Source organism: Phoenix dactylifera, chromosome 14 (assembly GCF_051530095.1).
Source record: "Phoenix dactylifera cultivar Ajwa chromosome 14, Ajwa_hap1_PhDact_Kaust_v1.1, whole genome shotgun sequence".
NCBI lineage: Eukaryota > Viridiplantae > Streptophyta > Magnoliopsida > Arecales > Arecaceae > Phoenix > Phoenix dactylifera.
The window spans coordinates 18782969-18798460 of NC_143203.1; the positions used below are offsets into that span (position 1 = coordinate 18782969).

General features: G+C 35.8%; 1 protein-coding gene across 10 annotated transcripts in view; it reads left to right on the plus strand.

Annotated features, from left to right (window-relative positions):
* LOC103717832 (uncharacterized) overlaps positions 1-15492 on the plus strand; it is a 53875-nt gene that overhangs the window by 18679 nt on the left and 19704 nt on the right. For 9 of the 10 annotated variants that reach the window (XM_088710798.2, XM_039116265.3, XM_088710799.2 and 6 more), the window contains exons 5-7: positions 2352-2409; positions 8153-8263; positions 12572-12631. In XM_088710798.2, coding sequence (XP_088566924.2) covers positions 2352-2409; positions 8153-8263; positions 12572-12631 — 229 coding nt within the window. The remainder of the gene's footprint in view (positions 1-2351; positions 2410-8152; positions 8264-12571; positions 12632-15492) is intronic. The other variant, XM_088710800.2, reaches the window with a different exon arrangement.

The window sequence follows — 15492 nt, forward strand, 5'->3', positions numbered from 1 at the left end:
GCATGGTCTGCCGTACCGGATCAGCGTGAAATCCGGTACCGGTAATTTATTGTTGAAGAACCGGTACGGGACTGGTACGCCACCGGTTCGGACCGGTACGCCACCGATACGGACCGGTACGCCACCGGTTCCGTACCGGTCCGGGACGCCACCGGTACGCCGACCGGTACCGGTACGGCGGATCTTGGGATCTAGTTTTGAGATTAAGAACCTTGGTGACACTAAATAATACCTAATGGTCTAATGCTTTTGTAGAACGATTCATTTTCAAATTTTGCATACATACACATATATGTATTTTTTCTAAGTACGGGTTGGGTTGTTATAGAATTATAGTCACAAGCAAACACTCAACATCTTGGTGAATGAGGGCTTCCTTGATGTGCCTTCTAAATTAGCATCCTATTGAGCCGTAGAATTGTAAGTTCGCAGAAAAGAAAGAAAAAAGACAAGTTAATAATCAACTATAATAAACTGAAAGTCTACCACTACTTTAACATCACATATTACTAAATTTCTAATCATGTGAAGTTGTGAACTCATTCTTGATGGAAGGATACATGCCTACATATATGGCAGAAGGATTTAAAGTGAGGCATCATTTACACTAAAGAGAAGGCATAAATTTAAAAACTTGATGATTTTTGGTGTATCATTTGTCAGCTGCATCAAGAGAAGGAGCTCTAGTAATTGGGATGGAGCTGCATCAAGAGTTTGGATGGAGAGCCATAAAAGCAAATTGGGATGCCTATGCACCTAGTAATTGTCTCCACAAAATAATGTTTACTATTAATAATAATGAAATCTAATTCATTGTATACTAAAAAATGCATTATGTGGGTATATGAAAAAAATTATAAGACAATCAACGGCACAAATGTGGTTAAACTAAGATTATTTTGATAATGGTAGAATTCTAATAATCTATGATGAGATGGAAGCATTAGGAAGCAAAGGTGCATGATTAGTATGAGATACTTTTAAGGGGAATGGCATCTTGGCTAGATGATTCGAGCTACTAGGGGGTTAGTGAGAGTTGAGTGATGGTTTGGCAAAAATTTATGTGTATTTGATGCATAAGAGGCAAAAATTGATGAGTCTAACTGTTTGGTTGGATTTATTAACTTGAATTTGTATGTAGGTCCTTAAAGTGGTTCAAACATTTGAGGCATTGAGAAATGAAATTTATGTTGGAGGATGTGATCGACACTTTCATTCTGTCATGCCTTGAGAGTCAGACTTATCCAAATCCCAATATGTGACGTTGTAGTTGATCAAATGCTAGTACAAAAGTAGCACCCAAGGTTCATCGTACCGTTTGGTACCATTCCATCCTAGGTGTACCATACCGTACTGGTACCAAACCGGTATGCTAAACCATACTGTATGACTATGAACACTCGGTCCGTCGAGTTGTACTGCATCGAATCACATATCGATATTGTAATAGGATGATACTAGTACGGAGTCCGATACCGAGACGGCAAACCTTGGTAACCCAATATTTAACCTTCTTAAACAAACTATATGATGAAGCAAAAATGTAACTAAAAACATTTTACAAGTTATAGATCTTCAAAATGTTGTAGATATCCGATTATGCATAATGCTTTATGCAAGGATTTAAGTGTTGCTGCTATATGGCGTGCTGGCTAGTGGTTGGCATGGGGCATGTTATTTGCCGTTCTGGTGCCAAGAAAACATGTGCTGGCGCATGGTAGGCATGGGCATAGTAGCATTGGCACACTTTATGGCTTGAGCATGGGGTTTTATAGGTTTTTTTTTAAAAAAATCTAATGGCATGGGCATTGGGTTTTATAGCTTTTTTTTTAAAAAAATTCTGATGCTCGAAACTTCATCTTAGTTTAGCTAAGAGTTGTTGCATATGTGAGAACAGTACTTTAAGGGTACATACTACATAGTATCATACAAGCAAACAAGTGGTTTTGTTTGCATGTTGAACACTTTGCAGTGTCTTCAAAACTAATATGTCATCCTAACTAGTTAAATTTTTTGATTGGTGCAGTTTGTTTTGATGACTTGGGCCCTGAATAGTAGCCACATCCCTGAGTATCTTTATAGGACTTTATGCACTGTTGAACCTGCTCTGCTGTTCATGAAATTGAACTGTGACATGCTGAGTGATCAATTCACACCATTGTGTCTTTAGAAACTGAAATATTGTGTACCTCTGTTGTTTTGCCATAACAATTTTTCCTCTCATCAAATGTATCCTTCAAGTTCACTGAAATCCTGATCTATACAAGATATTTTTAATGATTGTGGAGAATTCTCTGTTGTTGCTCTTGTCAATTCATATGTTATTCCTGATGTTTATATTTATGCTGAAGGTCTGTTGCAATGCTTGTAAGAAGCCGGTCAAAGCCAGTCAATATGCAGCCCATGCAGGTTTCAGCTTATGTTTTTATTTTCTCCAAATATGGTTTTTGTATTATCCTTACGCTTATGACTAGTGTATGTTGTTTTTGGTATTATCCTTATGCTTACCACTAGTGTATGTTTGTACTGAAATTTCTTAAAGAGAGAAAACTGTTTCTTGTGGTCTAAACTTCCAGCCCCACTTGTTGAAATGTTATGTTCTCCAATACATAGACTGTTTTTACAATTTTATATACTTAAGAAGAAGTGGTCTCTCTTTTTTTCCATAAAAAAAAAGTGACCACCTCTTCCGTGGCATGAATTTTGTGGAATAGAGTATGCCAAATGACTGGTCTATTTTTGTTTAAAGAGAGTAATTTTGAACCATCTTATAAGTTGCTCGAACTCGATTAGTATCATGAGTACTTAATATGGTGTCTCGAATGGATGCCAAATGCAAGTTGGTGAATTCATTTTATGCCCTAGCTATTATGTAAGTTATTTTGGCGGCTAGGGGGAAGCCAATTCCATGTTGATTCCACATTTTAAGAGCGGCTTTATAGATGAAGTATCAAATTTTGTGCTTGTGGATAGTTTTAGTATGTTACGATATTAGGCATCTCTAAGATAGTTTTATTCAACAGGAACTTTGGCTTGTTTGAACAAACCTAACTTTAAGCCAAATGGATGTTGTCGAGCAGGGAAACCTAAATACAGGTAAGACTGGAAGACATTATATAAACAAATCTAACCTCCAAACTAGCAAGATATTATTATATTAAATTAAATAATCTGAAGCATAGACAAGAGGTTCAAAATATAAAGTGAAAAAAATGTCATCTTATATTTGCTTTAAGATTCTAGGATCATTCAATTAGATCAACAAATACAGCATACAAAGTAGAATGGTTGCAAGAAGTCAAGAACCATCATATACTAATATATATGTCTATGCTGATGTCATTGAGGGTCAAGCACTTTGTCTTTTGGGACCATCTTGATGTAGTATCTCTCTCAGAACTGTTGGAAACCATTATGAAAGTTTTCAACTCACCAAATAAAGTCCATTCATGGTCGAGGATTAAAAAGCCTCTAGGTTTGTACTGAATGGAGCCCCTATCAGTACAGGGAGGCTCAGTTCAGGAGGAAACTGGCCAACTTGACCCTAAATTGCTTGTGAATTGAGTGGTTCGGGACGTAGTACCTTCAATTTGTTATGGTGCCACTCAGAAGAAATTGGAGGTCTTTTCTCCTTTGTTTTGCACTCCATCTAGCTAAAAACAAAGAGAGAGGGCATAACCTTGTAGGAGGATTTCAAACAAGGATTCAAGCTCGGATTTACCGCTTTTTGACACCAAATCACTTCGTTCAAGTTATAAACTCTCTTTGCTCTATTTTTCCTAATTTTGGAAAATTGAAAATGATTCCATATTTAATTGTAAGATTGAGGGAAAACTTTATCAAAATGTTGTCTAAATTTTATTAATGCTCAAATTTATGCTTTAAAGTACGAATCTAGACCAATTTCAAGAAATTTGTGGGTTTTGGGTACCCATAATCTCACCTGAAAAATCATGTAAATCTGAAATTACTCGGAGCAAATATTGCTTGTTCGGGCTGATTTCCAATATGTTGTAGGGAAATGGGGAGATCCACAAGCTTACAAGAATATTTTTAGGTCTTTAAAAAGATATTTTAAAATATAGTTAATAGATAAAATTTGGTAAAAAATTGGTACTATGTTTTTATTGCTGATATGCAAATGCTACCAAATTTTCAAGATTTATAGGTTCAATTTGACTGATGCTCGGGTGCCACCTAGCAATACTCGAAATGTTCTAAATTCGAAGTTAACCAAACAAAAGTACATTTGTTTGGGTTGATTTTTTATATGATGTATTTATGGGGCCAGTCTACTATAGTCCTCAATTAACCAATCAATTTTACGATTATTTTAGATTTTTAAATATAATTTTAGACTTAGTTATTTATTAGATATTTTTTGATTTCAGAATATTATACATATAATGTTAGATAATTGTAAACTAATTTCTGAGATGGTGTGCTTTTTGCGAAAAACTTATTTTTTGTTTCTTAATTATTAAAAAGTATATATTTAAACGTTTATAATTTATCATGGAATATATTACCTATGCACATAATTTGAATGTACTAATCAAGTGCATGAAATGAACATGCCCTCCAACCTAGGCTACAAAAAATTCTGAAATGTAAGAAAATCGATAAAAATATATAGAATAAATAAGGTAATGCGGTCATCCATAATAGCATGTCACTGATGATTTCTTGAAATCTAATTGCATTTGATTTGCTAATTTAACCCATATATATTTTAAATGTATTCTAGATCCCAAGTTATGTGTAGCTTGCACAATAAATATGCATGCTATTGACCTCAACATGCACAAAAACCACATATCAGGCACTAAAGTTGATATGTCCACCTTTTTCTTTGCAAAAATGCAGTACAATTCAAGAAAATATAACAAAAAAAAAAAAAAACGCAAACTAGAGTTTTGAAAGCCAAAAAATGCCGTATCAAGGGTGTTTAGTCCATGTCCACGATATTGGCATGAATCCTTGGTATGGTGTGTGCCATACCCATCCTTGGTCAATATGGGCACGATCTTTAGTATTTCGATATTTGCCTATGATTAAGTATAATCTATTATTTGTATAAAAAATCCATATATATATATATATCTTTGCTAATCGTATTTTGATTTTATGAAAATAATACATTCACTTATAAACTCAAAAAAACAATCCTTTTTTTTGTGTGGAGGGGGATGCAGTGGTGGGTGTAGTAATCACTGATGTGTATGATTTTTCGACCTTTGTTCCTGCTATTTAGCCCTTTTAAGCTTCTGGCATTGTTATTGAATTGTGGGATCCATATTGTAGCAAATTTGTTACAAGATGGTATACATCAATATGAGCAACTTTCTATATCCTACCTGTTATCCTTTAACGTCATGCCTCTTGTATGATACTTTATGAATGGTTGGGGTCTTGGATGGGCAGTTCAATAGGGAGAGAGAATTTTTTTCTCCCTCCTATTTCATAAAGTATATCACTTTGAGGTCATGCAAACAGTGTATTTAAATTTTTGCATTAATCCAGCTTAATATTTGAATGATAGGCTCCCCAGGCCTGCTGAAAAATTTTGCCCTATCAGCCAAAATCATCTTAAAACATGATGCCCTTATTTCTAGCAACAAAATAGATCATTTGAAGCAATATCTCTGAATTTTGTATCCACTTTTGTGTGCCTAGAATCTGTATTTCTCCTAGTCACATACTTTATTCAAGCTCATCTTCAAAAATGGAAAAATTAAATTACAATGGTTCTAAAATTTGTCTAGTCTAATTCTAATGCTTTAGGTAATTATTTTTCGAAAACCATCTTTGATCTTATATTTGATAATTGATACCATCTAATAAATTAAAATTCTGAAGGACATCACTAAAACTCATTGTTATGTGATTTAGTAATTTTGTATTTCAGGTTTTATGATAAGAAAGATACCTAATATTTGCCTTCCAAAAGATGCTTTTGCATACCAACAACCAAGGTTCATAGTCTTGGTACCGAACTGCATACTGATAGCTGACCGTTATTATGGTACTAGTACCATACCGAACCATATGGTATACAATTTTTTTTTCCACATTTTTAAGCTTCTTTTATTTATGTGAAATTTACTAAAAAAGTATAAAGTGTGTGACCATCAAAAAATACAACACATGCTCCAAGAAAACATGTTTGAAATATCTTTGCATACAACTAAAATTTCATGAATTTTGAATTAATTTTTTATTAGTTTTCTTGTGCGAACCGGCTGGTACGGAGACCGTACCGGTCGGTACCGGCCGGTACGGAGACCGTACCGGTCGGTACCGGCCGGTACGGAGCCCGTACCGGTCGGTACCGGCCGGTACTGTACCGATACCGGCCGGTATGTACCGGGCCGGACCGGTACGGTGGCGGTACGGCGGACCTTGGTTTTCATTAAAAATAATATTTAGTTTAAATAAAAATCTCAAATAATTAATTCTAGCTAATGTAGCCCTTTTATATAAGCACCACATCTTTGTAAACCCATATTAAGCACTAAGCCTGATTAATCTAGGAACGACTTTAAAGTTGGGTGCATTTTACCATCTTCCGAGCAATTTGATGCGATTGGAAAAAAGTAGAGCGATTATTGCCACATGTTCTCAAGCTTCTATAACATCGAGCAAGAATTTATCTCCTTTTGACTATGATTGGCCATCTCTTGATACAATTGATACACTCGTGCAATGTTATCCTTTTGCAAGTACAACTCATGAAAGGTGTCAAAAATCTCTTTTGTGGTAGACAAGAAGATCAATCCATCTCTTACATGAGGGTCCATGGAGTTTAAGAACCATGACATAACCAAAAGGTTGTTTGCCTCCCATTCATCATAATCACGGATTTAGGGTATCATCATCCGGCTTATGGATTTTTCCCTTTTCATACCCAAACTGATATTTTCCACCAAATGATTTGATTGTAGCCTTGCACCAAGTCAAGAAGTTATCCCATTCAATTTCATTGGGATAATTTGAAATTCATGGAAAATTTCAATTCTCACCATGTAATAGTACGCCTATATGTCGATTTTTAGATTGGTTTGAGAATCAATTAATTTCCCAAAAATTATTCAAATTGTTCCAAAAAAGACATCAGATAGCATGGTGCATTGTACTAATTTTTATGTAACATCTCCTTTATTTTTTATTAATTTGAATCCAAAAATATATTTTTGATAAAAATAAAATAAATATCAAAAAAGGTTATATCATCGCACAAATTTGATTAGATCTATGATATATCACTAAATCATATCTAAATACAAAATTTTGGAATGATTTTCCCATATTTTTTCATTTTCTATCCATTTATGGGATGTCACAAAAAAAATGGAAGAGCAAATATGGTAAAATATCTCGTTGAACATTGGATTTGTCCTCCCTGCTTTCCCTTCGACTCTCTTCCTCTCTTTGTCTCCTCCTTTCTTTCTCTCTTTCTCCTCCCTTTTGCTTGTTACAAGTGAGACAGAGGGAGAAAAGGGTGTGATGAGCTTTGCTCCCTCAATATTGAGGGGGAGGGGCTAATCGAGCTTGTACCGGGCTCTTAGCAAGTTGAGCAGCTTGGAAGCAAGCAGCTTTGGGCAGTTTAGCCTGGTAAGGACCAGTTTGCACGGTCCAAGCCCTATTTCGTGCAAATACCATGAATTGATTCTTGTTCATGGTCGATACTGTACATACTCGACCGAATAGGGTGGCTTGTTCTTTACAACAAATCCCTGCCAATAACCATTGTCGACCCATATGTGCTGTATAAGAAGATTTTATGCTTCCTCTTCCTTTACATCTAGATATCATATCAATGTGCTATAGATGTTCCTTGTTTAAGTTGATGTTGAACTTGCACCTTTGTCCTCTATGGGTTTTTGATAGTTGTAATTCACAAATTTCTTGTTTACAAATTTAAAACCTTTTATCCTCTTTAATGTTCTAATTATCAATATTGGTTATTGAATCATTTATTGTTAATATTGAATATTGAATCATCTATCATGTTACATAATAAATGTTCTCTTCTGAATACAAGTTAAACTATGAATATATTCTCTCTCGTGATTGTTACTGCCTGCTTATGTTACTAAAATTTTGAACTGGTGGGGCGATGCTTCATTGTATAAACATCTAATTCCTGCAGAGCGCTGTAGGTCATTAAACTATATGAAAGATGTTGCTCTGGAGCTTGATGGTCGTTCTGGTCGTAAGAAGCCTCCAAGGAAGGGGAGAAAAATATTGCAAGCAACTAATGGTATTATCCTTTTACTTAATATCTTAGCATATTATGTAGTGATTTGTTTTCAGTTATATCTTTTTGTAAGCATAGTAACCTTTGAAAGAATAAGGAATATGTTTTAAGTTGGTTATCTAGCTTATATATTGTGCTTTATATATGTAATCAATTCCGCATAATATATCAAGAGTTAGTTTTCTTGTCTAGATTCCAAGTTCAGGGAGCCTTGGATAGCATTGGCTAAGGTTAAGGTCTGTTGTTTGTTTTAACTTTGTCCCTGCTGACCTCATATGGATGGGATGAAGGGGTTTCTTTTATTTAATATAGCATAACTTAAGTTATGTTGATATTTGATAGAGAGCATAGAATCAACAAAATATGCTTAGTCCTAGCAGGCGTTGAAAATGCTAGCAAAAATCTTGGAAATGACAGAGATTCTTGAGTTGGGATGGCTCTATGTAAGTGAAAAGTTCTGACTTATAAGAGAAATAAGCATGTTATTATTGATTTGTTAAGATGGAAGTAGTCTCTTGGTGCCAAAATAGAAATTACAACCAAGGAGAGAATCAGCAGGACTTCTAAGCGGCCAGCTTAAGTTGCTACTAATATACTAAAATATTCTACTCAAATTGTAGCAAGATATGATGGTTATGTCACCATAGAAAAGGTTAATTTTGGGAATAGCAACCTGCATCGAGTAGAATCCCATGAACTGATAGGAAAGTATTAAAATGTTTACAGCGAACATCTCAGCGTCATTATCTTTTTCCTATTTTAGTAGGTATCTATCAACTTTACTCCTGCGGTGAGCGAGAGCAGTGATCTTTAAACTCTTTCACCAAACAAGCAATGTTAGAAAAGAATTTCCCTTGCCAACTCTGTAATGATTTTCAGGGGACAAATAACCACAGTTTTCGCTTTTCAGGATGGCTTCCCAAATTCTAGATCATCTTTGATGGACTAGGTTTCAAGCGCCATCTTTGCAAGCCTTGATAATGGCAATTAGAGAAGAAACTGATAAAGCTTTTGACAGCCATCTAAGGATGGATCTGTTCACTGGAAAATGAAGTGTTAAGTTCAATAATATTTCTTAAGAAAATATCAGTCTTCCCTCTTTTTGCATTCCATTCCTGCTTAATGATAAATTTTCTCTTGATAGTGAAGTCCTTTCAACCGAAACCTTGCCTTTTAAGCTTATCAGCCATAATTCCTGGAAGAATGGTAATAAAATACACCACTAGGTTGACATAATCAATTTGCTACAGAAAATGGAACTTTTGTACAAATAATCAACAGGTTCCTGATACACTTTTAGTCTTTAGGAGATAAAAGAAAGTCTGATCAGCCATAGGATAGATCATAACCACTGCTTACAGAGAGCTCTATGATCATCCACCTTGCCCCACTAAATAACAGAAAACAGAGAAAGGCAAAACCTCTGTTGCTGCCATCTGAAAAGTTAAATTAGGTCTGGATTTTCTCTACTTTGGTGTATAAATTGTTTCCTACATTGCGGCTATATCACATAAAGCTTCAAAAGTGACATTGGTTCAAGGATCTTTCACAATGTATTGAGAGAGGGGGTAAGGAATGGATTGATGCTCTACTTTTTTGTGTGTGTAAAGTGCTCGTAAGGTCTTCTTTTACTGGATAGCTATGCCAGCTATAGAAGTGCTTAATCACAAGCAAAAATATGAGAAAGGCCTTCTAATGAGACATTGAAGAATTGGATGCTACTCTGCTCCAAGGCCCAATGGTAGAGTCATGAAGGAAGATCACTTTCATTCCATTTAATCAGATCAGTGGGGCCTCACTTGTGATTCTGACTCAGGAGTACCCAAGGTTTGCCGGACCGACCGTACCGACGTACCGGTGAGCATCGGTACCGGTTCGGTACTGGTTGGAATCGGTACCGAACCGGAGACACGCGTGGACGTGACTGTGTGTGGACGTAAAAAAAAGCAAAAAAAATAAAAAAACGCGCGGACGCGTTAAATGCCACTTTATGGCATTAAATGGCCCACACGGGCTGGCAGCCCGCGTGGGCGCGCTGCCCCGCGCAGGAAACCGTGCGCGGGCGCTATTCCCTAGCCGCGAGCGCGGTTCCCTGCGCAGGGAATCGCGCGTTCTCCGCTCGCGATTTCCACAAAAAAAAAACTACACGTCCGCGCGGACGCGTTAAATGCCACTCTGTGGCATTAAATGACCCACGCGGGCTGGAGCCCGTGCGGGCGCTCTTCCCCGCGCGCGGGAAAAATGCGTTTGAACCAGTGCGAACCGGGCTGGTTCGCATCGGGACAAGTACGGAACCAATTGGTTCGGACCCAATATGGGTCGGAACCGATTCTATATGCTGTACCGTACCGATGCCTGTCGGCACCGGTTCGGTACAGGCTAAACCGACCTGTTCCGGTCGGTTCAACATACCATGGGAGTACCACATCTTTATATTTTATGTTATGTCTTTCTTTAAAGATGGTGATAGATTGGTGACATTAAGAATTCATGAATCATGACACAACTACCTTATATCTTTCTGATTCCTGTTATTTGAAACATGAATTGAGAGTTTTGCTTATATTCAGTGGAAAGAAGTCTTTGGTTATAGATCCTAGCATTTCCTAGATCAACTATTTACTGTAGAAGAGCAAAAAAAAATTTGAGTCTATGGGTGGTATTGTTGTTAGTGGTTCGGAATCAAATTACACTAACCAGAGTGGCATGCTATGTTCAAAGTCCAGAGAGGCTCAAAGTATGCCTCATTTTCTCTGCTTGTTCGTTCATTTTTTTTTTTGCTTATCTAACCTTTTCAGAATTATTCTTGTCCTTTTATCAACAGACATCCTATAAATGTTGTAGATCTTTAAAGTTGTATGCATTAACTCTTGCTTTATCCTGCAACATCTAGATAATGGATGTTGTAGCCTTTAATAGTTTGTATCCTTTTGAATTGATCTATAGTTATAGATTACTGGTCTTCTATCAGTGATAAGAGGTATTATTAATAAAGAATAATATCTTAAAGCATTGGTATATTATAATATGCATCTTTTTTTTTTTATCAAGGTTGGGGTACCCAACCCTTAGTATTGTGAAATGTAAATAATTCTGAATGAAAGGCACAAGGAACAACATTCTAGATGTACAGACACATCATATCTCTACAGTCTGTATTTAATTTTTACTTGATCATATGGTATTGCATCATGATAGTACATCTTTTACACTTTCTTCTCAAGGACTCTACTCATGTATTAGAGTCCGAATTGCTATATGAGACATTTGCATGAGCTCTCCTACACATTTTGCTAGAAACATTTGATTCAAATACTGTGGGATGGGGGCATTCCGGTTTCCCAGAATGGGATGTGTGGCCCACCCCATCTTGGTGGTCATCTCCTGCGGGCATCCTAGTACTTCCTTCAGACACCTTTTTTATGCTTTTTTAATTTTTTTAATTTCTCTAGGAGGTTTTAAATATTTATTTGTTTTTAAATGTGTTTGGATTTGAAAAATAATGTATTTAGGTTAAATTGTCCCTATTTAGTTGACTGGAAGGCCAGAAGCTATCTAAATGTACCTGTACCTATCTCTTTTTGTCTTCTTTGTGCTCGTCATGCTAGTATACTTGTGTAGCTTGAGCATCACTTGCTGCCCATAAATTCTTTATATGTCAGTGAGACAAGTGATTTTGTTCATCTTAAAGAATATTAAGGATCTTTATGTTGATTTTTTACTGGGCCCCTGAATAGTGAAATTGAACCCTATTTTATCCACTGATGAATGATACTTTTTGAAAAAAAATATTTTCAACATTGCTTCCAATCTATTGGATCTTTTGATTGCTTTTCTATTCAATTGGTTATGATTGAACATATTTTGCTTGCCATTATGCCTCCACATCGTACTCTTTCTTGTTTTGTAAGTTTAACACTTTGACCATCCTATCTGTAGTCCTTCCAGTATATTGTCCCTACCTCGGTATTTTACATTGATTTGATCTGTGTAATTATTTCACTTATACTCGTAGTGTTATGTAAATTCTCTTCTCCTTTCTATTCCACTTCTTTCTCCCATTGGATGCTCTTTCACCTTTTACTTTTGGCCAATGCTGGCCTGGATATTTGATTCTTTGATGCATCTAGGTAATCTACTTTGATTATTTTTGTCAGCTGATTATGGCTTGTAGTTGAATAGGAACATCTTATGGATGTATTTGCACGAATTATAAAAGAAATATTATTCTTTTTTTGATCCAACTCATCAAGTGAATTGCTTTTCTTGAGTATTCATGAGGCTTGTCTGCATCAATTCTTTGTTATGTAGGGACATCAGCATCGGTTGATCATACCATAGTACTTGATGCTTCTGAAATGGATATTGGAGGTACAAACTGTTTACTAGATGCAATATATGCTTTGAAAGAACTTTCAATAAGATTGTACATTTACTTTTGGTTAATCATTTGCACTGCTTCATAACCTAGAAGCTTGCCAAATTCATATCTGGCTATGTAGAAACATGTGTTTGTCCATCAAATGCTTAATGAGTACTCTGTGTTGTTTATGTGAGGTTTACCCCTTTTTTAAATTCCTTAAGAGCTTGTTGTTGCTCACTGTAACTGATCATGAAATATATTTTCTAGTTAATGCTTTTTTGGGGATTCACTATTAATATCTTTTCTTGATTGTTATCCAATGCAATGCAGTATCCATTTGAATAAATTTAATTTATTACTTAATGGAAAAGCATATATGGCCACAATATAAGTGTCTTTTTCCATTTTGAATCAAATTTTACCGAAGGAATATAAAGCCTAACTAATTTTGTTTGAAGAAAGGGCTGCTAAACTATTAAATTCATTGGTATTGGCTTAGTGCAACATGATATACCCCTAGTTTAAATGTACTATGCTTGCTTTTATGCTCAAGCAAATTCAAACCTTTGGTTTAATATGACGTTCGCAATCTCAGTACTGGACCTGATAGCGTACTATGTTGGTAGTTGGTACAATGTCGGTTTGCCTGATATAGAGGTCGGTTCCATGTAGCAACATACGGTACGTGCCTCGTACCGAGTATTGATTTAGAACCAGTACAGGGCAATATGCATTGGTAGTTTGGTACTATGAACCTTGGTGTATTGCCTTTGTGGGACTAAAGATTCTATAGACTCTATTTCGACCCGCTATTAATGTGGGTATTTCTGTTTCCAAAGTAGGATCCGCAGCTCAAAATAAAGCCATAAAACAAGTAGCTAGCAAATCAAAATTGGAACTAGTGCAATTTGAGGACTCTATGTATTAATGATCAGGAATTGTAGAGGTATTTGTGCAAATAGGCATGCTAACCATTAGTTGAACTAGTAATTTTAGGAGAAGGTTGGTTGCCTACTATTTCAATTGCATTGCAGAAGTTGCAGAGTTGGAGATGTGACATGTCAAGTCACATGTAGAACATGTGGCTCATTTAATTGAGTTTTCAAAATCTACCTTTTTTGTTTTGGTTGCCTGCGGTTGTAGCCATGGCATTCCGAGTTCACTCACTAGAATTCAGTCGCTAGAGGTCAATGAAGTGCAATGTTGAGGTCTTAGAGGCGTTGTGGTCTTGAGGTAATGAGAATTCTTGTGGGTGGAGCAAGGGACCGTAATGAGTCACAAGGTTTGCCATACCGGTGTGTACCACTCCGTATCAGGCATACTATACCGTATAGAGGGAGGGCGCATCAAATATCAATATACCAAACCGACCCTTGTATTGAGCGTACCAACTCTGTACCAACATAATACCAGTATTGGGTCTAGTACCGAGATTGCGAACCTTGGTCCTCCACCTATCCATCATGCTGCATTTTGACTTAAGAGGCTTTTGGTTATAAGTGATTTGGTTGCAAGATCCCCTTCTCTGCAAGTCTTCTTGCTACAAGTTAGATGACTTGCAAGCAACCAAAAACTGCAAAAGGCCCACCTACAATTCTGCCAGTAGAAATTCAATTTGTAGGCAGGTTTGCTTACAGTAATACCTTGCAAATGATGGAAAAAGCCAATGTGCACTTTAGCACATGATATTTTATTTATCAATTTTGCTTGAAAATTCAACCCAATTAAATAGGAAATGGCAAGGTATTCATGAAGCCTTTATGCATTTTTTTTGTTATTGGTCTTGGGATGTTTATTATTTGATTTGAAGGTTTCCTAACCTTCTAATATAATTGCAATTTATACCTCCATAGGATATAAGTTTTCCACTCATTTTTTTAAATTTTTGCAAATTCTGTATCCAACATATTTGCATTTTAATAGTAAAAATTATCTGGTAATTATCACACAAAAGAATATGGAAAGAAGAGAGAAAACAAAAGGAAGAGAGTAGGAGGGATTTTATGAGAGACATATGTCTCATAGAGGCTCATTTAGTGGATATTTTAACCCCAAATTATTGATGAACAACTTTTAAGAAATGTAGAACACCAAATTACTACCAGCAAGGTTCTCAATCTCGGTACTGAACTATGAACCGGTGGAGGCTGATATGATCCATTATTGGTACTATATCATATTATCATACCAACCGTACCAGTACACAAAAATCCATTTTTTTATTATTTTTTTATTTTTCAAGGTTTTTAGGCTTCCTTTATTTAGTTTTGAGTGAAAATTAGGGTTTTTTGAGTTCATTTTTGATGTTTAAATGTGGTATACTTTAATTTTTTATATTACATGCCTGAAGGATGGTGTGACTATATAATATATGTTAAATTAACTAAGTACAACATTGAAATTGTAAAATACTTATATTATAAAACTAGAAATGGAACATATATGCATATGTTAAATTCCAAGTCGAGTGTTGACGTCCCTCATACATGTCTGGGTCACGTTCGTAGGTGGGCCCTGGGATTTGACTCTAACCTTGGTATTATACCCGCCCAGGATCCTAGTAGGCTATCAGTACCGGATAGCCATACTAATACTAGTGCATCATCGAGTATCATGGCAAAAATTCATAAAAGAATTAAGCATTTTATGCCCGACGGAGGCTGGGGAGGATGATACCTCTCGAACAATAATAAATAAAATTTAATTTAAATATAATCTTAAAAAGTAAATCTTAATTATGTCTAAATGTAGTCTCTGATATGAGGTACCACATATATTTTTTTTCAGCCCATATTAAGCACTAGTAGCATAATTAATCTAGGAATTACTTTAAAGTTATGCTTTTATACGACAAGCAATGAATATAGTA